This window comes from Equus asinus, chromosome 1 (assembly GCF_041296235.1).
Source record: "Equus asinus isolate D_3611 breed Donkey chromosome 1, EquAss-T2T_v2, whole genome shotgun sequence".
Classification (NCBI taxonomy): Eukaryota; Metazoa; Chordata; class Mammalia; order Perissodactyla; family Equidae; genus Equus; species Equus asinus.
In genome coordinates, this window is record NC_091790.1 from 187,388,224 (window position 1) to 187,410,704 (window position 22,481).

General features: G+C 37.7%; 1 protein-coding gene across 10 annotated transcripts in view; it reads left to right on the forward strand.

Moving 5' to 3' along the window:
• EXOC4 (exocyst complex component 4) overlaps positions 1-22,481 on the forward strand; it is a 736,472-nt gene that overhangs the window by 179,860 nt on the left and 534,131 nt on the right. For all 10 annotated transcript variants that reach the window (XM_044746180.2, XM_044746218.2, XM_044746246.2 and 7 more), the window contains 2 exons: positions 17,144-17,289; positions 21,733-21,821. In XM_044746180.2, coding sequence (XP_044602115.1) covers positions 17,144-17,289; positions 21,733-21,821 — 235 coding nt within the window. The remainder of the gene's footprint in view (positions 1-17,143; positions 17,290-21,732; positions 21,822-22,481) is intronic.

Consider the following 22,481-nt stretch of genomic DNA (forward strand, 5'->3'; position numbering starts at 1 on the left):
TGTCCTCAGGAATAGGGAGCACCTTCTAGTCCCATTCTTGTGCCAGTCCTTGAGAGGCAGCTACAGATGCTGCCAAAAGACATCATAATTTGGCAGAGGCATTTTGCAAAAAAGAACCATTAAAAAATTTTTCCCTTCCTTGCTTCCTCTTCTTTCACTTTAAGTTGGCTAACCGTATATTCTCCTACTTTTTCATGTATGGATTTCTTTAAAACTCAAAGAGCTTTGGTTTTGTTCTGTGGCCAAATTTAATCATGGTAGTACAATTACTAGAAATAATTCTAACCGCATTAGTAGCTGGAGCTCTGATAGTAACACTCAGAACTTAAGCTTTTTTTTCTAAGTGTGCTGTAGGTACTTTGTATTGAGAACACACTGAATTTTTCTCAGACTTTTAGAATAAATAAAAGAAGGAAGAATTAGAAGTATAATCAGAGACAAATGCAAAAAACCAGAGTTGCAGAAGGAATTTTTTTCTTTCGTAAGTGTGTACCTAGCTTAAAGCGTAATTATTCATTTTTATTGGCTAGATATTACACTACAAATATTTTCTGATTTTGAGTTCTGCCGTTATTTTGTCTAGAGCACTCCATAGCTATTCATCTGAGTCATTATTATACTCACTGGCTGTTGTACCCAGCTCCTCTCAGGCCGGAGAATCCGAGATTGAGTATTAGAGTGAGGATGAGGACCTGACTGGGGGTTTGGGATCTGTCGTTTACCCTATTGCAGAATACAAGCACTCACAAATTTTGTGAAGTGCACTCCGAAGACATGGTTTTGCTTTCAACTGTGATGACACTATAATTGATCAAATATGTTCTTTCAAAGAATAATAAATTCTTATTGGAGTTTGAGACGATGTCATGTTCATTTGTCAACATGTCACTCCAGGGACACAGGTGCAGCAAATTTATGGAGGAAGCACCTCGTGTTTCTCCTGAGCCACATAAATATGAAGCAGACTTGATTGAAAACGTGTGGCATTAGATTACTCCTCAGATGGAGAGCAATTATGATCTCTCTGTAGAAGGCATTTCACCGTGATTCTCAGGTGTTCGTGCAGCACAGGCAGGGACCAGGTCTGAGGGGACACCAGAGAAACTTTTGGAGATCTGCAGATGTTGTCTCAGAAAAGAATGCTAAAGCGTTTCTTCTCTGGTAGTGTGAATATTGCACATTTTTAGTCAAGTGCGTGATTAACTTTGACATTTGAAAATAGAACTTCGAGTAAAAATAAGCATAGTACTTCTGCATGTTTAATTAAGATATTTAGTTCCTGTCAAGGCTGATAGTTTTTTTTCCCCCTGTGAAGGGCAATATATTCTCAACTTCTGAAATTTCAGAAACCTGTACTTAACCTTTAATCGTCATTCCATTTACATGGAAATCTGATTAACAACTTTTAAAGTTCATGAGCTCCTGGTAAATGCAATTAAGACCTTTTTGGAGTTTGTTATTAAGAGCTGGCATTTAAAGAAGACTAAGCCCTGGCTACTGCTGCTGTCTTCCTTAAAGCAGGATGTCTTAAGCAATTAGCAGAGAACATGAGGTACATGAATTTTACTGTATTGCTTCTGCGTTAACATGGTTGGTATTTAAATAGCATGCTGTCTTTTTCTTTTCTATGACTCACTTTGTGGTATCAGCTTGTTACCAAGTGGTAGAATAGGGCCCAGGATAATTAGGTGGAGCTGTGGCACTTTTCCTAACTAGGAGGGTTAGGCTCACCTCCCTCTGATGTTCTGAAGGTGTGTTTGCAAACATTCCCCTTCACATCATATGGAGTCACGTTAATCGTCCTACGACGTAGCATTTTATTGCATCTCTCTACTGAGTCTGGTATTCTTTTTGAGTTAAAATTAAAAGACATAGATTTTGGAGAGAGAAATGATTCAGGTATACCAGTTCTTTCTCTTAGGCATTTTAGCTGTTCAGACTCCCCTTGAGTTTGGGGGTAGAAAGGAGGAGTTAAATGTGTGGGAGCAGGCAGGTGTAATATAATTAGCAAACTGAGATGTGCTGTGGTGTATGGAGAATGGGGTAAATAGTTGAAAGCCAAAAGGATCCTATTGAACCATCAGCTGCCAATCTGGCAGGTTTTTTTCACTTGCTGAGAATTGGGCGCTCTGATAGATGCATATAATGCATTTCTTAGGTATTTTGTGCAAACCACTATGCTTTTTAGCATTTAGAGAAAGGACAAGAGAAAATAATGAAGTATCAGCAAAGGCAAATCAAGCAAATATATTGCATATAACAGTACTATTAAAGAAAACTTGAATCTTGACGTGTTTCTGTACTGTTTGAAATTTTTATGAGCATATATTGCTTTTAAAGGAAAGATCAAAATAAAACAAAGAAGTATTTGGGAAAAAGTAAAGTTAAATAGGAAAACCGATCTAAGAGAATTAAATTTGATGCCAGAAATATCAATGAAGTAGTTCTCCAGTTTTGGACCCTGGAAACTTGCTTAAACCAGCAGTGCTGTTAATTTGGTTAACCTTTTAAATTATAGGCTAACCTCAAGTAGAGTAGATAAATGAAATAGTTTAATCCCATGTTTCGAATTAATGTACAACATTTCAGACTAAATAGCATGTAATAATCACAGGCCTGTTACAGATTTGGAAATTTTTTTTCTGACAACAAGACTGATAAAATAGGATTTTCTTTTTAATCAAGCTCTCAACAGGCATTTTTCATCAGTTTAGTATCTTGTTCAAGGTATATATATATCTCATCACCTTTGGGTAGAAGAATTTTGCTTGTGTTATAGCAAAATCTTTCTTGTAGATGCAAAAGTTGACGAAGTAGAGAAATGAGTCATATTAAGTTGCTTCTTCATTTATACAGGATTTTAGTTAAGGTGGTTCAGTGTGACATGAATTTGGTAATATAGGGAATTATTAGACAAAATGCCTTCTCATAAAGTCATGTTGGGGGTTTAAGAGATAAATACAGGAAAAGTTAAATATAAGCAGTGTATGATTAATTGCCAAATCCAGGCAATCATCTAATCACCTGTGAGGCCTGTAGGAGTTTAAGGGATGACTTTAGATAGGTTTGTCAGAGAAGGTTTTGTGCATGTGGTAGGGGCTGAACGGGTCCTTTAAGCAAGGCTAGGATTTAAGTATGTGGGGAGGTCGTTCTGGATAGGGATAATATGCATGTATTCACAATAGTGAGTACACTACTGAATTTACCATACACACAATTCGTACAGAAGAGTTTCAGATGTGTTTAGATAGACTGAAACCAGGTTCTGAAGAGCCTTAGATGAATTCAGTTCAGATCTTCTCTGTGGTCTCCTTAAAAAAAAGGACCCACTTTATTTGTCTCTGTGTTCTTGTGATGTGTATCCTCAGTGCCTCTAAACCCCGTTATCTCCCAGTCTTTACAGCATTCCCCTCAAATCCTCATGGGGATGTACTTAACCCAGTTCTGGCACTCAGTAGGTACAAAAACAAATGTTAATTGAATCTGAATCTGCACTTATTATTCTTAAAGATTCCATTTTGAATGAACTATAAGCAAACATTTTTTATAGGTGTGTCAGTGTTCACAGATTACAGATAACCAAAATGGAGGAGTCTTTAGTAACTGAACTGCTAATTGAAAATTCTGGGTTGTAGCCATTTAATTGAATAAACTCTCTCCAGGGAGCAATTTGGGTCTTTTCCAAGATGCATTAACTCTTTCAGGTTATTAGGGTAGCACTTATCTCATTGGAGCAGAAATTTAATAAATGGTATGCCTGTGATGTGAGTAAATTAATGTACCTCAGAAAGCCTGAAGTTTCGCCATGGGTGTTGTAGTTCTAGTCTGACGAGCTCGTATGTGAATGGAAAACATCAATAAGTAGCTGCCCTTTTGAGCATCTTACGTTCAATTTAGGTAACCTACCAGGGAGCACCTCCTTTGTTCAAGACACTGTGCTAGATGTTAACAGAGATACCGAGAAAAGGCATGGCCTGAACTAAGAGGCAGGAGAGAAGGCAGATAGCTACAAGATAAAATCCTTGAGCGATACAAACTGCTGTGTGGGTTTTAATGAGAGTGAGATGTCATAGTTAACACTTAAGAAAGATGGTAACCTCTCAGAAGGCAGGGACCATGACATGTTCACACTATGCTTATTCGTATTTATTCTCTCAGTATGTATGTGTATAAATATGGACAAATATATGTATGTATATACACATATAATGGTAAAATATGAGTGGTAGATCAGTCAGAAACATTTTTTACAATTTTCACATGTGCTCTTTTTTCCCCTATGAGGTGTAAATTATTAATGTCTGGTGTTGACCTAAATTGAGTATGGTAAAGATGTGAAAACCAGGAAAAAAGCCAGTATCTTTTGGAGGTATACTCACTGGTTGTCTGATAGTCTCAATTTGGTGTCAGCCTATTGGTGGGATATTGACCCCCAGGTAGTACAGAGCATAAGGAAGGTCTATTCTACCCACCAGCGTGTGGTACACATTTATATCTATTGTGAAGACAGAGGCAGCTAGTAAAGAAGATGGAAATAACACTTCCACGAAAAGATAAAACTTCAAAGATGTAACACCTAATTATGCTTCCTCATGCATGGGGTTGGCGTCTCCGCTGGGCCTGTGGACTCTGATTAGTAACATCTGAATGGAGCACATGTAGTTTAAAGTCAATCAAGTTATACTTAAATCCTTTTTCTTGATGTCATTCCCCCATGCTTGATAGAAGGAGGAGGTATATTTACAAGCAGGGGAGAAAAAAGATTAACTCAGATACAACAAAAGAGTCTTGAGGGTCTGGCCCAGTGGTGTGGTGGTTAGGTTCATGTGCTCCACTTTGGTGCCTCAGGGTTCACAGGTTCAGATCCCAGGAGGAGACCTACGCATTGCTCATCAGGCCATGCTGTGGCAATGTCCCACATATGAGGTGGACTATTGGTGTGGATGTTAGCTCAGGGACAGTCTTCTTCGGGCAAAGAGAGGAAGACTGGCAGCAGATATTAGCCCAAGGCTAATCTTCCTCACCAAAAAACAAACAAAAAAACTCCTCCAAAAACGTTGAGACTTATTTAGGGAACAGGAAAGAATCTAATTTAACCAAATGGTAATTATGTAAAAACATCTAAAAGAAACTAAGGCTGCAGAGGTCAATTGAGGCTATGGAAGGTGCTAAATAATGGTGAGGAGATTGGGTTTATTTTGCAGGCAAGGAGGGAGCCATTGAAGGATTTGAGCAGAATGGCGACATTGAGCTCTGCATTAGTGAGCTTGATCTGGTAACAAGTTGTGGGATAGATTGTCATGAGAAGTTTGAGCAGGATGACCAGTTGGGAGACTATGAGAAAGTCTCCCAGCTTTTTTTTATGAGAAAGATAATGAGGATCAGATTTAGAGGGATGAATGTGAGGATGAAAATGTTTAGAAGAAGGGAGGGACATGAGATGTGTAGTGTAAAATCTATAGAACGTGGCAGGTGATTTGGAAAACAAGACTGAGAAGAGTCAGAGCTAAGTACAAATTTTGACCCTGGGAGATCTGTATGTTGATAATGTATTAACAGAGAGGGGAACTAAGAGGACCTTTCACTCTCCCTTCCTCCTTTTGAAGAAAAGTGATAATAAAGAGTTTGCTTGGTCAGGCTGTTCCTTGACCTCAGGCCCCAGCACTCCCTTAATGTCTGTTGTGCTGTTTTCACCTCCTTACTGTGATGTGGATGTCAAAACCAGATGCTCTGGCAGGCAATGGCAGTGCGTCTCTAGAGATTGGGAGAAAGTATGATTGTAGAAGGAGATTTGGGAATCATCTGAAATGCAGAAATAACTAAAATGGAAAAGATTAAGAGCAAGAGTAGGGATATTGAGTATTCAAATAGTTGGGCTGAAAACTATTATAGTTGAACTTATTGAAGTGAAAAATTCCAAAAGTTTAGAGAATGAGTATTAGCAGAAGCCTGGATTTAGTGCTTGAGGTCTTTACTGTAGAGAGAAGGGAGAAGGAAAGAAGAAGATAGCAGTGAGAAGATTATGAGGATATAGAGATAATTTTTTTAATAACACTTATAAAGTGTTTGCTGTGCTCCAGGCAATGTTCTAAGTGATTGATAGCATTAACTCATTTAATCCTGACACTAGTTCTGTGGGATAGGTAATGTTATTATTCTGGTTTTATAGATGAGGAAACCAAGGTTCTAAGGCACAGAGAGGTAATATCTTAGTTCCATGGTTCCTGGAATGCATTAAAAAAACCAGAAACAGATTTCTGAGCCTCATCCTCAGAGATAATAATAGCCTGTTAATGTGCTAGGCATTTTATATGTGTTATTTCTTTTAATTCTCATATTAATTCTGTGAAGTAGGTTCTGTTATTATCCTTATTTCACAGATGAAGGAAATAAGGTTTAGGATTCAGTAATTTTCCAAGGTCACACAGCTAATAAATGGTAGAGCTGATTTTAAGCACAGACTTTCTCCATTTCTTTATTGCCCTCTCATTTTGCAGTTCTAAGGTGGGGCACATGAATCTTGTTTTAAAGTAGTTCTCCAGGTGATTCCTGTGTACGGACCAATCTTTTCAGAATTTTAACACAAACTGAGAAAGAAGAGGTATAGATTTGTTGGGAGGAGATAAAACATCATGGTCAGAGAGGGGAATTCAGAGTTGGAGATTCTGGAGAGGAGTATTTTCAAAGGAGAAAGAATGTTGCAGAGTAATAGAGTAGAGGTCCTTGGAATTGAGGGGACTAAGAAAGACTGTATGATGGTAAAAAGAGTCATTAACATATTGTGATGAAACATGAGTCCTAGTACAGAGTAAAACTGTAACAGCAATTGCTGAAGTTTTACTTTGTGATAATGTAAGAAAGTCATGGAACTTGGTAGTCAACTTTGATGAGGAAAAGGGAGAAAGTAATGCAAATAGGTAGAGTGAACTTTAAAATAAGTTTGAATGAAGTGGGCAGAGAATGTATTGAAGCTGAGTTAAGAATGTGCATTTGGACATTGAGACCACTTTTGTGTCTTCCACTAACATGGTCTCTTTTCCTCTCTTCTATTTTTCTATGAGTGAATTAGACACAATCATCAAAATACTACAGGGTCCACAATACATTGGAGGAAAAACTGACAGAATTGAAAGTAGAAAATTCAATGATTAAAGTTGGAGATTTCAGTACTTTTTTTTCAGTAATTAATAAACAACTACATATAAAAGTTATCTTGACACTACACTGTAGTCTATTAAGTATGCAATAGCATTATATCTAAAAATAAAAAGTACTTTATTGCTAAAAAATGCTAACATCTGAGCCTTCAGCAAGTCATAATCTTTTTGCTGGTGGAGCGTCTTGTGAAAAAACACAGTATCTGCAAAGCACAATAAAATGAGATATGCCTGTAGACAGAAACATACAAGACTTGAACAACACGGTTGAGCACCTTGAGTGAAACTGACATATATGGTGTACTCTACTCAACACCATCAGAATGCAGATTATTTCACATTCACATAGAATATTCTCCATGTTAGATTATATACTAGACCATGAAGTAAGTCTTAATACATTCAAAAGGATTGAAATCACACAAAGAATATTCTCTAGCCACAACAGAATAAGTAAACAACAGGAAGAAATTTTGAGTCTCCTCAAATAAATGAAAATAAAACAACAAACTTCTAAATACACCTTGGACAAAAGAAAAAAGACCTAAAATCAGCAATCTAAGTTTCTACCCTAAGAACTAGAAAAAGGAGAAAAAGAATCAACCCAAAACAAGCAAAGGTAGGAAATGATAAAGATTAAAGTGAAAATCAATGAGATAAAAAATCAGAAGAATAACAGAAAAAAGTAATGAAACCAAAAGTTGGTTATTTGAAAAGATCAAAATTGGTAAATCTTTAGCTTGGTTGATCAATTAAAAAAGACAGAAATCACAAAAAATACCAAAATCAAGATGAAACAGGAGACATCATGACAGACCATAAAGAAATCGAAAAGCTTATATTCGGTCCAGCCTGGTAGTGTAGTGGTTAAGTTTTCGTGCTCTGCTTTGGTGGCTCGAAGTTTGCTGGTTTGGATCTCAGGTGTGGACCTACGCATTGCTCATCAAGCCATGCTGTGGCAGCGTCTATATGAAATAGAGGAAGATAGGCACAGATGTTAGCTCAGGGTCAATCTTACTCAGCAAAAGGAGGAGAGTTAGCGTCGGATGTTAGCTCAGGGCTAATCTTCCTAAAAAAACAAAAAGAAAAAAAAATTAAAAGCTTATAAAAGAATATTATGAGCAATTTTATGCTAACCACTTAGCTTAGATGAAATGCGCAAATTGCTAGAAAGACACAAAATACCAAAACTGATTCAAGAAGTAGAAAATCTGAATTGTCCCATAACAAATAAATTAGTAGTTAAAAATTTTCCTACAGATACATAAGCCATACAAATGTTCTGTCAAACATTTAAAGAAGAAATAATATTAATTCTTTGCAAACTCTTTCAGAAAGTAATGAAGAAACACTTTCCAACACATCCTATGAGGCCAGGATTACCCTGACAAAAAAGTGAAAGCTATCACAGGAAACTATAGAGCAACATCCCTCATGAACATAGATGCAAAAACCTAGAGAAAATATTAGCACATTGAATCCATCATCGTAAAACTGTATTATGCATCACAAAGGTGGGATTTGTCAAAAAATCAGTTAATGTAAAACATCATATTAATAGAATAAAGGGCTAAACCCCCATAATGATCTCAGTAGATACAGGAAAGCATTTGACACCCATTGATTAAAAAACAAAAACCTTTAGCAAGGTAGGACTAGAAAGGAGCTTTCTTAACCTGATGATAGGCTCTATGAAAAACCTGCAGTTAAAATCATAAGAGAACTTTCTGAGGTGTTAGAAGTGTTCTAAATTAATTGTGGTGATGGTTCCACAGCTGTATACATTTACTTGCAAATTATTCAACTGTACATTGCAATGGGTGAATTTTATGGTATGTAAATTATATGTCAACAAAGCTGTTTTAAAAATACGATGGGATAAAATCAGATTACAAATATTCAAGGATATATGTCCTTCAGTGTCCTTCAGAGAGCATATAGACATACACTTAACAATCCTGATGCAAGTTAATTAATGTATAAATCATGGAAATCTCATCAACATTATTTCCCCTTTCACAATTATGTGTTTGAGGGTACACATGAATATGAATATTCATGAGCTTCACAAGGGCATACGTTCCAAACTAAATTTATTGTCCCTGCTAAAGAGATTCTTCCTGCATTCCTGATGATTGTTCATGGAACTAGTTTTCAGTTCCTCAGATGTGCAATCTTTTAGCCATTTTTTATTTCTCCTCTTCTTTCCTTTGCAGAATAACTGGTTGAATTTTGTTCGTTTTCTTTTCTGCCTTGACTCTCACATGTATCCCTAATTGAAGAATCTTACTACCACTACTTTAGTTTAAACTTTTTTTTCTTGAACTGTCTCAGCAAGTAGGTTTTTCTTTATGTATGAAGTGCTTCCTTAATCATTAGATATGTATGAAGTACTTCCTTTATCATTAAGTATTTCCTTAATCATTCCTTTTGCCCCAAATCCCATTGCCTTCTAATCTATTATTTTATGTGCTGCCAGATTAATTTACTTAAAGTATATTTATCACCATTTTGTTTACCTATTGAAAACGTTTTATTGCCTCCTCATTTTGTCTTTAACTTCAGTCTTTGAGCCTGGTGTTAAAGGTCGGGAGAAATTTGTCCATTTACCACCTTTCCAGGCTTACCTCGCAGTCTTCTCTCTCATTTTTATGTTACGTGAACTATTTGCTTTTCACTCGAGATACCCTGAATTTCCCCAGCACTGTTTTTCACTTGTTCTGTTCCTTCTGCCATTTTTGTTTTTTTGGCCTTGTACACATTTTAAGGTTATGTTTGTGTCTTGTGGTGCTGTGATCTTGAAACCTTTTTCATTGTTCTAGTTAGGAGCAATCTTGTCCTGCTATCAATGCTCACAGCAGTTTCTTTGTCCTGATACTGACCACTTTCTCTGTTTAATGTAGTCATTCCTTTGTGTCTCCATTTCTAGGTAAGCAAATTGAGGGAAGGATTGATTGATTGGTTTGGCTTTTAATTCACTTAAAAATTTTATTTACATATAGTAACGTTGCCTTGTTTTGATATTAGGGAAGGATTTTTTTAATCTTGTTTTTATATCCAGCACAATACCTTGCATGTTTTTATATTAAATAAATATATGTTTAAAATAAATGAAAACTTTTCTTTTGAAAGCTATTAAAACTGAGTTTTCTTTGTTAAAAGCTCCTCTGTTGGGTGGATGGCGGGAGCTAAACTGAGCTCTTTGATTGAGGCTTTGCTGATCAGATGTTTGGTACAGGACCAGAAGATACATGTGTACTCTTGGAATTTTTTGGTTTGTTTTGCTTTGAACACTGAGGAACTATTCACAAGACCATACTAACAGTGGTTTTAATTATGCAATTGCCATTGATAGTGAATGTAATTAAGCAGGCAGCCATTCCATTTTCAAAATGACTTTATTTTTCTTTTGATTTCCTTACTGCTGAATATTTTAGTCCTTATACAATAGGGAAATGAGACTGTTATGATGAAAAAATAACTTTGCTTTTTTTCTGTCATTAGTATTTTGTTCACTAGCAACTCTATGGCAGAAATCTGATCATTTTACCGACGTTAAATGGTGGTCCTGATTTTAAAAATACTGTCAAATTGTTTCAATTTCTTTGTTGTAACATTTTCTGGAGTCAAGGAGATAGTTTGAGGAGTGTATTACACTGACTTTCTCTTCCCCCTTCTCGGGATTCTCCTCTCAAATTTGGGAAATGCTGGTATCCCTGTACCGAGGCCTTGTCTCCTCCATCCAGTAAGACTGTTCTTTCTGCTTGGGTTCTACCCTTGCTGCATGGAAACTACGAGTGCTCTCTGGGAAAAAGCCAGAGGAACTCACCTAGTGCACGTCCTTTCTTCTTTCAGGAGTCATAGCCACTGGGTTCTGCCTAATTTTGTTCCTCTCAATTCTTGTCTTCTCAGTATGTTTTTTCAGCTTTTATGATTATTATCAGTATGTAAGTTAGTTCAGTGGAAGCTACTGGAAATCAACTCCTAGGCATGAGCATTTTAAAACAGCAAATTATTGAAAATTATGGTATTTACTGTAGGCACATTCAAGATATTGCCCAAGAAGGTTTAGTCTTAGTTCATATTGGGAGCTCACGGTGATTTTTTTCACCTTATTATTGCTCCTGTCATAGGAAGCAATCTAATTCTCAGATTCATCAGGGGAGGCAAATACAGTATGGCTTTGCTGTAAATCATTGAACATTTGAAGTTAGTAGTCAGGAGAATTGGTTTCCTAGTTGCAGAGATTGAAATCTGTGCAAACCACTACTCCTGTTATCATGAGATACCACTAGTCTACAAAAACAGTATTTGTGATATAAATGTCACTAGACGCATGTTAGTATATATGCATTTATCCATTTCTTAGTGAGGAAGTCAATCTGTCATAAGGAAAAAATAAGGAACATGTATTAAAGTCTCTAAAAATATATTGCAGAGTCAAAGGGTTGAAAATCTAAGACCTTATCAGCAACTGGATTTGAGACCTGTACCCTATGGAAAACTTAGCTTGCAACCTTTAAATCTCTTTCTTGTGGGTCTCCTATTTCTTTGTCTCTGGTCATCTAGTTCATTCTTTATTTTCTCTGTGCAGATTGACTTTCTTTGATTTTTCATCCACATGGTGGCCCCAAAGAATTTACACCTCCTCAGTTACATTGACCAGCGGAGACTGCGTCCCACTAAAACATTCCTGGGGAAGAGAATCTGATTGGCTGATTACAGGGTTGGCTGTCTCCCTGGTGGAGTACGCTCTATCTGAGAGGGTGGGATCCCAGGGTACAAGCATGGGTACCAGAGTCCGTTGTGTGGCTGGGGAACCGTTCTTAGATGAGGGGAGAGGATTTTGTAAGCTGGGAAATTACTGAAAGGAATCCATCACATCACATTAACTACCTAGGAGGATATGGGTGTTTCAGTGAGTAGCTACTTGGATAAATGGAGAAGCTGAAGACAGGAGATGTGCTAATTCTAAGCCTGTAAATCCCACTTTTATTTTTAGAAAACTCTGCAGTGTAACCACAAGCAGCCACAGGCAATATGTTAAATAAAAAGGATTAAATGGTAAATGAGAAATTCATTCAGAAAAATCTGAGAGTCTTGGCCCTGCTTTATACATCATGAGATTTCTGACTAGCATCTTAGCAACTGCTAATCAAATGTTATAGTAGAAGAGATTCCTGACCACCCCAATTTGTATGTTCTTTAAAGCTTTATATTTCTTTGCTTATACCACAGAACTATCCAACGTACCAGGTACTCAAAAAATATAGCAAACCACGGTATGACTGGGATATATAGATTTTTCAGGTGCATTCCAACCACGTTCTTACATTTCTTGTCTTTGGTTTTACAAATTAATGCCCTTTAAGTTAAACTTAAAATGCCCATGAACTTTGACTCTTATTTTTTGAAGTCTTGATCAACAAGAAATAGCAATTCTTGGTACTTAAAAAGAGAAAAGAGGGAGGCTGGCCTGGCGGCATAGTGGTTAAGTTCTCATGTCTGCTTTGGCAGCCCAGGGTTCATGGGTTCGGATCCCAGGCGCAGACGTACACACCACTCATCACACCACACTGTGGTGGCATCCCACATATAAAATACAGGAAGATTGGCTCAGGTGTTAGCTCAGCAACAATCTTCCTCAAGCAAAAAGAGGAAGATTGGCAACAGATGTTAACTCAGGGCCAATCTTCCTCACCAAAAAATAATAATAATAATAAAAAGAGAAAAGAAATGAGTGTCTGAAATATGAAGGAATTTAGAGCTAGCAAGAACACAGGGTTATCTTCTGCAGATTTTCTGTGGGCAGTATGTATTTGATATTATGTGTAATGCCCTTTGCCCTAGAATTCTAATCTTGGGTGATTTTCCTCAGGCAAAAGACAGCCTGTATAGCTTATTTCTCTTCATAAAAATGGAAATTTGAACTCATAGGTGAGTGCTTAGTATGCTTATGTTGTGAAGATGCAATATGTTATCCACAATGATGTGGAATCACCAAGAAATTGTATGGTTATATTTTAATACCAGGCATCTGATGTTTGTGTCAAGACTCTGTAGTGGAAGATTTAGCCTAATTCAAACAAATTTCAAGCATCTTAGAAATAGGGGCTTGTTTATTCTTAGAGATATTTAAAAATGCACTTTTACCAATTTGGGTGTCAAAATAAAACTTTACCTGTCTTAAAGCAGTATTTTCCAGCTGGTGGTGAAAGGTATTAGGAAAAAGAAAGAAAGAAAGAAACATCACAAAGCCTGTGATTAAAATGACACCTCTTTTTAATTTTACTTATAGATTTTTGTACTGAGGACTAATTTACAGGGCTCATTCTATTTGAAGATGATCTCTAATTTGCGTATAACAACATTTACATCAAGGCTTCTTATCATATACTTTCAAAAATTCCATGAGTTGCTATATTTTTTGGATTCTCTGGTGTGTTGCATGGGAGTAGAGAAATATAATGCTTTAAGGATTGTAGCATTTAAGATGGGGTGGTCAGGTATCTTTTCATTAAATAATACCGAATAGTATCAGGCAGTTTTTGGTGAATACTTACTGAATGATGTGTAAAATGAGTACTTTAGGAGCTTAGAAAAGGGGACAGCTGGCCTAGAGTGGCCTCGGAAGGAGTCAGTAAAGAGAAAACAGTGGAACTGTTTTTGGAAGGGTTTGTTAGGATTTATTTAGGAGAGAGGTAATCTAGGTTAGGAGTCCCAGAAATGAGAGGGCCCAGGCATATTCAGGGAAGAGTTAAGTAGGTGATTTTGATTGGAGTGTTGGTTTCATGTTGGGGAGAATAAGATACGATTGGAAATAGATATTGATGCCAGATTGTTGCAGCTGATGAGATGAGTAGCCTTATTTGGATAGCAGCAGCAGTGTTTTAGGAAGATCACTCTGCTGATGGAGTATGGGAAGGACTGGAAGAGTAAGGGATGGGAGGCAGAAAACTAAATGAGAAAACTGCATGAATTGAGCTAAGTTGGTGCCTGTCAGAATGAACAGGAGAAGGGCTAAACCAATAGAGAGTTGAGAGTGGTTAATGGACTTGGCGACTAACTCCATTGTGGATACAAAGGAAAAGGGGATGTATCAAAAGATGGTTCTGAAGTTTTAAATCTGGAGGTCAGTGAGAATAAGAAGGTACCTGATAAACAGAAAGAAGACAGAAGGAATTACTGATTTTTATGGGAAGATGATTTAGGTTTCAGAATGTAGGGTTGATTTTTATGAGTGAATTATGTGAATATGTCAAGCATGCAGTCACAGATCTGGGACTAGAGCTTGAGAGAGAAATCAGGAATAAACTACGTCATGGTAAAGGAAATAACATACGTGAAGGCTACTTTTTGACGTCAGGAACGTAAAGACAAAAAAGAAGTAAGATTCTAGGTAAAGCATGAGGACCAACGCAAGATTTTTGTTGAGAAGGTAGAAATAGTACATGTTTGTGGATAGAAAAGGAGAAGCCAGTGGATAGGAATAGACTAACAATGCTGAGAGGTAATGATTTAGAGAACTTTATTGATGTGGAGAAAAAGAAGAGTGCTCTTAAAATACTTGGGTTTTAAGGATGCTAGTTAGTTAGGCCCTTGTCAGTCAGTATTTTATTATACAAAGCCAGTCATTGAATTCTAGGACAATAAGTACCTCAAAAGAATTACTTGGTTTAGTGTATCTTCATACTTTGGTAGAAATTTATTTTTGTCATTTGATTGGTGTTAAAACTAACACTTGAGCGAAACCAGTGCGTTTGTAGATTATCTTTCTACGTTCTATCAATTTGAAATTCTATTCTGGTTTATTAGCCTTCTTTTGATCACAGATTCCTTCAAACTGTGTTAGCATGACTGCCAAATCTGCAAAATAATTGAGTCCCTCAGTTGAGTTGTTGCTAAAGTAGAGACCCAATTCGATATTTCCCCTAACTATTGGGCAGTTTAGGTGATGTATTAACAGAGATAGTGTTTGTCGTTATATTACTTCATCACCCTGCTGAATAACACTCTAGTGGCCTCGTAAATAAATAAAAAAACATTGACCAATCTGTTAACATGTTTTATACTTTCCCAGTAAAATCTTTATTGTGCAGAAGATGAAATAAATAAAGTCCATTTACTGCCACTCAGCCATTCTCATTGGCATTTTTTATGCTCTTGGTGAGAGGAGAGTGTCATGTGGAAGAGCACAGTCTCCAGAGTCACTAAACCTGGGCTGAAATCCTGGCTTGTTATTCTGTAATTAGAAGACCTTAGGCTAATTTCAATTTTATTAAAACTTTTTTTTTAGAGCAGTTGAAGGTTGACAGCAAAATTAAGGGGAAGGTACAGAGATTTCCCATTAATCCCTACCCCTGCACGTGCATATAGGTTAGCTTCTTAATACCACGAATTCTGTTTCTTCATCTCTAGGATGCAGATGGTAACTCCTCCTTCATGACGTTTTTAAATGTCCGCTATTTGATAAGTGCTCATAAGGGAGGCATAATTGACTTTAAAACTCACTTGAGCCATCATCATGTTCACAGGGTGCTTCATGTTTTTTGATGGTAGTGCTTAATGTGGTCCTCCAGTCTTTATTGAATGAATGAGTGCGCGAATGAATGCATGAATGCAGGAGTGAATAGTCCTGGGACCCTAAGTCTCTGAAAAGCTTTTACTTCAGTCATGGGTAGAATTGCTTGCCCGCATGTACTACACCACTTGGTTATCTTAAAATTTTACGTGTGGTAAGTGATTATAGAAATGAGTTGATAGACTCTATCCCCAGGTTAGATATTCTTTGGAACCATGATGATTTCTGTTCTAGATCCGCTATTTTCTTTCACAGCTATGGGAACTTTTTAGTCTTTTAGACACTGGTCTTAGGAATAGTGGAACAGCTGATGCTAGTCCAGGCCCCACCCCCTGAGGCTCTAAAGTGGATTGATTTTATAAGCAGGACCCTCTGGCTTTAGCAATAAAAAAAAAGCTGTTGCTTTTGTTGTTTTGAAGCACTAAATATGAGTAGTGGCCCTAGAAATTATTTGCAGGTCAGGACCGCTTAGCCGACTCTGCCCTCCGATACCTCTTGTTGGCAGGTTTGTTAGAGAGCTTATCCACTGTGCTGTTAGAGTGGGGGATAAGGGCATGGACTGCAGATTCAGTCCACAGGCTTCGCTTTGCGGCTCCTGGACCTACTCCTGAGCCTCATTTCCTTATCTGTAATCTGACAACTAATTTACCTGATAAAATGTTGTGCTTTAAATGATATTACACATCTAAATGGATTAGCCCCTTGCCTGTAATAGCCCTTGCCCTCAGTAAATATTATGGCATTGTTGCTGATGCTGCTGTAATTGGGAATAGTGAGGATTAAATTATGACTAAAGGAGAATATTGATTAACTCACTCAGCACGTTGCCTGGCATGTAGTAGGCCCTCAATAAAAATGTTCCCCTTACTCCTATGTTCAAATGCCTTCCACACTCCGTTCCCAGTTTTAGGAGTAGGTAGCAAATAGATGACTTTCTGGCTATAATGAATCTTTTTTCAGCTCTACAACTAGAAATTTGAATAGCTACGTTAATATACTTCTGAGTATAATTCTTGATACGTTAATATACTTCTGAGTATCAAGAATTAAGTGTTAGAATTAGATTTTCTGTTTTTAAAATTGCTTTTCTTTCTTTCATTTTTTGTGAGGAAGATTGGCTCTGAGCTAACATCTGTTGCCAATCTTCCTCTTTTTCCTTGAGGAAGATTGTTGCTGAGCTAACATCTATACCAGTCTTCCTCTATCTTGTATGTGGGATGCCACCACAGCATGGCTTGACGAGTGGTGTGCAGGTCTGTGCCCAGGATCCGAACCAGCGAACCCCAGGCTGCCGAAGTAGAGTGTGCGAACTTAACCACTATGCCACTGGGCCAGCTACATAAAATTACTTTTCGTAATAGCACATCACAAACGTGTGTATTAAACTGTTGATCTCATTGCACAGATGCTGTTGACTGAGTACTTGGATATGAAAAATACTCGTACGGCCTCTGAACCATCAGCTCAACTAAGTTATGCTAGCACTGGACGAGAGTTTGCAGCCTTTTTTGCCAAGAAGAAACCTCAAAGACCAAAAAATTCTCTTTTCAAGTAAGTGTCCCCCTCCTGGTAATATAGCAGGTGTCAAGAAGTGTTAGAGCCAAGTAAAGTGATTTTCTACTTTATTGACAGCCATTACTTCACCCAGTTAAAGTTGATTTGAAATCATTTATAGGAAGTGAATATATATTTAATTTTGTGGACTTTGTTTTCTTTAAGGGGAAGTGGCTGCTTTGGAGTATGGTTACTAGGGTATCTAGAACTTCTAATAAAAATAGCTGGAATTTGTTTCTGGGGAGTTTTATATAAAATGAAGAGAAATGAAACTCTCTAGTTGTTTCCGGGAATTTTATATGAAACGAAAGGAAATGAAATATTTCAACCCTTAAAAAAGCCCTAGGTGCCAAGAAACAGCCTTTGTTAATAAAATTATGCAAATCTCCCTAGCTGAGTAATATTGGATTTATTTGATTTAATACAGAAACAGTCTGGAAATTCTTATTTTCTAATTACTATCAGGTACCCCTACCAGGCCATGTATATATTTTAAGTGTATGTCACTTGGTAACAGCTAACAGTTAATATTATTACTAATATTAATAATAACAACAACAATAACAGCTATCATTGATTGAGTTCTTACTATGTACTGGGCACTGTGGTAGATGAGTTTCTCAAAATAACCTCAATTAAACATAATTTAATTCAGATTATACCAAATTTTGGCAGCTGGAGTAATGGCTGTCACGATGTCCTTACTAACTGTTAGCTGAGGAATTAAGCCATTTCCTGGATTATCTCAATTACTCATTACAACAACCTTATAGGCATGAGTTCTCTTTTTTAATCCTCTTCTACACATAAAAAAAATTGAGGCACAAGAGAGATTAGGTAATTTATGTACGTTCCCATCACTAACAAGTGGTAGAAGCAGGGTTTAATCTTGGCAGACCTATGTGTTCTTTTGAGGAGTTAATAGGTACTTAAGAAGTTGTGTCTGTAAATCTAAGCCTATGAAGTGACTACAGAAGTATCATCCCAGTATTTTGAATTCATTCTTTTTGAATAGTTGAGGCTCCAGTATCTTTTATTGATTCACTTTTCAGATTTGTTTTTTATCATGGATTCATAGAGTTCTTAATCATTAAGGAAGGTTTCAACAGTTCATTTATCTCGTGGTCTAGAGGAGAGGAGATTTACTGTGCCTGCGCTGGGATAAAATCCATTCTGTTTATTGAATACTTTCCCTTTTTTTTTTACAATTTTGTTCAGAGGTTGGATGCAGTATCAGTTAAAACGCTTTAGTCTGCAAGTAACGTAGGACCCCAAATGGTGTAGAGTAAACCTTAGGAAAGTTATTATCTCACACAATCAGGATGAATGTGGAAGATTCCTTAATTCACCAGTACAATATTATCAAGGACCCAGCCCTTTCCACTTCTCTGTCTTTAGAAATGAACATGGTGATGCATGGGGAATGGGGTCTGATTCTTCCTGCACATCATTTTTTTTTAAATTGGTAGATTTTATTTTTTATAGCAATTTGAGGTTTACAGAAAAATCAAGCAGACAGTATAGAGAGTTCCCACTCTCCCCCGCCCCCACAGTTTCCCCTGTTATTAACATCTTGCATTAATGTGGTACATTTGTTACAGTTGATGAACCAGGTTCTGAGAACTGCATAGCGCCATGTATCCACCATTACCGTATTATACAGAACAGGTTCACTGCCCTAAATGTTCCCTGTTTTCTACTTATTCATTCCTCCCTCTTTTCCCCATCCCCTGAACCCCTGGTAATCATTGATCTTTTTACTTTCTCTATAGTTTGCTGTTTCCAGAGTGTCTTATAGTTGGAATCATCAGTATGTAGCCTTTTCAGACAGTCTTCTTTCACTTGGTAATACACATGTAGGGCTCCTCCATGTCTTTGTGGCTTGATAGATCATCTCTTTGGATGGCTGAGTAATATTCCATTGTGTGGATGTACCACAGTTTGTTTTTCCATTCAACTGTTGAGAGACATCTGGTTGTTCCACCTTCTGGCAGTTCTGGATAAAGCTGCTATAAACATGTGCAGGTTTCTGTGTAAGTTTTCAACTCATTTGGGTAACACCAAGAGCATGATTGCTGGATCATATGGTAAGGCTATGCTGAGCTTTGTAAGACACTACTACCAAACTGTCTTGCCAAGTGGCTCGACCGTTTAAAATCATTTTTATTAATAACTTATTACTACTTAGCGTTTATTAAGCTTTTCTGCCAGTGACAAAGCTCCTCTGCAAGTTTTCCTCAAGAAAACTAGGATCGGATCTAATGCCCGTTCCTACACCACTCACTGGCAAGGGGAAGCTGACCATGGTTATTGTCTTAAACCGGTCAGGGTTCCTCTCTGGGGATAGGTCTCGAGCTGGAGAGGAGCTGCTTTTCCTGAGCACATTGCTGAGGGCAGAGGGAACAAGGAAGAGAATACCTGCATAGAATGGGGGCTAGGCCAGCAAGCAAGAGAGAGAGCGCAAGCAAAAGGTGTTTGACAGTGGCCACTGAGACTGCCTCAGATGCTGCCTAATCCTTAGGCCTTTTCTTTCTTTCTTTCTTTTGTTCTCCCCCTAGTTCAACTTACCATTCTAAACCTGAGTGTATTGCAGAAAGTGGATTTCAGGGTTTTTAGATTTCATGCTCTCAACCATCACCCCTAACTTTCAGCCTCAGACCACAGGGACATTTTCAAACATTTAGCCAGTCCTGAGATTGGAGAATTGGAAACATATAAATGGTTAGAAATGAATAAATTAACTTAAATAATTGTCATACATTTATTATTATTGCATAGTAATAAAAACTCATCATCCACACAGAATTAGACCATTATTTGCCTGTTTCTAGTCTTGATTCTACCATTAATGAGCCGTGTGAGCCAGAACAGGTCTCCTGTCTTAAAGGGCCTCCTTTGACTATAAAATAAGGTGGTGAGACTGAATCATCTCTGGTGCCTCTTTTACTGTAAAATTATACCAATCTCTGACTTGTTGCAAACATAAAAAGGATTCCTGAGTAGCAAAAATACATCAGCTCATAAAGGAGTAAGATTTGGCAACCTGTAATCTGTTTTTATCACATCCATGACGGACTTTATTACTTTCTTTAATTGCCCCTAGCCAAGGTTAATTAAGTGTGTTTAAGTTCTCTCTTATTGTGTAATGTGTGCCTCTCTATTCTTTGCTCAAGAGTTAATTTTTTTCCCTTGCCATTTCTGATCAATAGCTGTCAGCATGCTTTGGAGAGGTCAGTGGCTTCTTTTCTGCACTTGACTGGCAGGTGGCACTTTTGAAGTACTGCACACTTTGCCTTCCTTCTGGCTGTTAGTACCCTGTTAGTTCTTGGCAGGGTGCAGAGAGAGGATCAAGTAACCCAGGGGTTGGCCTCAGACTGACATTCATTTTGGTATTCATCTTCCTTGTTAAGGAATGGATAAAGAAGGCATAATTAAGAAAATGATGGTGCTTCTACCTTGTTGCCAGAAACCTACCCCATTATCACTGTTGCTCTTTCCTTATGTTGCTGTTTACCCCTTAGTGACAGTAATTCTTTGAAGGATTTCTCCTGTCAGCTTGTTATTCTGACTTTGAAAATCTCAGGTTTGAAATGGAATTTCTTAGCACATCAAAGGATTTGCTGTTTGATACAGTCATAATTTTCCCTGTGTTTTTGTTCCTTACCTGCAAGTTTCTCTTCAGACTCTGATTTGTTTTTGTTTTTTCTGTTTTGTATTCATTGTTTTCGCTTTTAGAGACCTGTTCTATATCATGAGCCTATCCTCCCTGTTTCTAACCTCTGAAACAGTTCCTGGGTGGGTGTCAACGAACAGCTTGTACCTTGGTATTTTTAAAAGTATTTTGTGTGGTTGGTGGCAGGTCAAAAACGTGGCAGCCATTTAGAAACTATATCGTTTTGGGGGACTTTGAAGGAGAGACCATGAGTGCCTTGCTTCTATGGTGTGGTTATTCAGCAGCATTTCCAGCATGCCATTTGTACTAGCCTTCTAACTGGGGGAATTAGAAAGGCAGGATGTCTGCTCTGAGGAGCTAGGATTTCTGTTGTGGCAGGTGACAGTTACTGAAGGCTTTTGAGCTAGATAGTATCTTAAGAATGACTTTGTAGATACCCTTCTTACTGTGTGTATAGGGATTCTGGCAAAGGATGATTGTGTTCTGGAGGCAAAAGAAAGTTGCAACAGATCAGAGTTGTACCAGTTGAAATGGAGAATGAGCACAAGATCCAAACCTTGTTGCAGAGGAGTGTTATCCTGGAATTTTCTTCATAAATCAAGGTGTATGGCAGCTGGCCCTGGCCCTGTTGTGGAATAGCCAGAACGTCTTGGTCATGGAACATCAGGGAGCATCACATAGCCTAGAGTAGAACTTCCAGGATACATAGCTGGGCACCACCTATTTGTTGCCACCTAACCATTTGTTTACCCTGCGTTTCATTGCAGATTCGAATCGTCCTCCCATGCCATCAGTATGAGTGCCTATTTGCGAGAGCAGAGAAGGGAGCTCTACAGTCGGAGTGGAGAACTTCAAGGTGGGTGATTGAGCTTCTCTGGAAAAACTAGTTTTCTGGAGGAAGGTCTGAAATGTTTATAGCGTGTGAGTCTGTGGTCTGCATTCACAGGGTTTTTTTTTAAGATCAAGATTTAAAGACTTGGTGATCTGTTTCTTCTATCATTTCCCAGTATCTGCTGCCAAGCAATTAAAACTATTACTATGGCCATGGGATTTATAGACCTGCTACCATTCAAGAGGGAACTCAAAGCAAAAAGAGGTGAGGTTAGTCTTTTCTTGCTTAAAGATGGCAGGAGTACCTGAGTTTTGGAAAAGGGCAAATGCAGCCTGTCATGATGTAAAGGCAAGAAGGATACCTCTAAATAGTATGTTCGAATCAACATGACTTTGATGCACAGAATATTTGATACCCATGTGTGGTTACTGAAGAGTTGTAATCTGAAGGACAAAATACTTAGAAAATAAATAAGTAAATTCAATTAAGTAAGGAAAAAAAAAAATCAAGGGTCAGCCCCATGGCCTAGTGGTTACATTGGGTGTGCTGCACTTTGGCGGCCTGGGTTCAGTTCTCGGGCACTGACATACACCACTTGTTGGTGGACATGCTGTGGTGGTGACCCACACACAAAATGGAGGAAGATTGGCACAGATGTTAGCTCAGGGCAAATCTTTCTCAAGC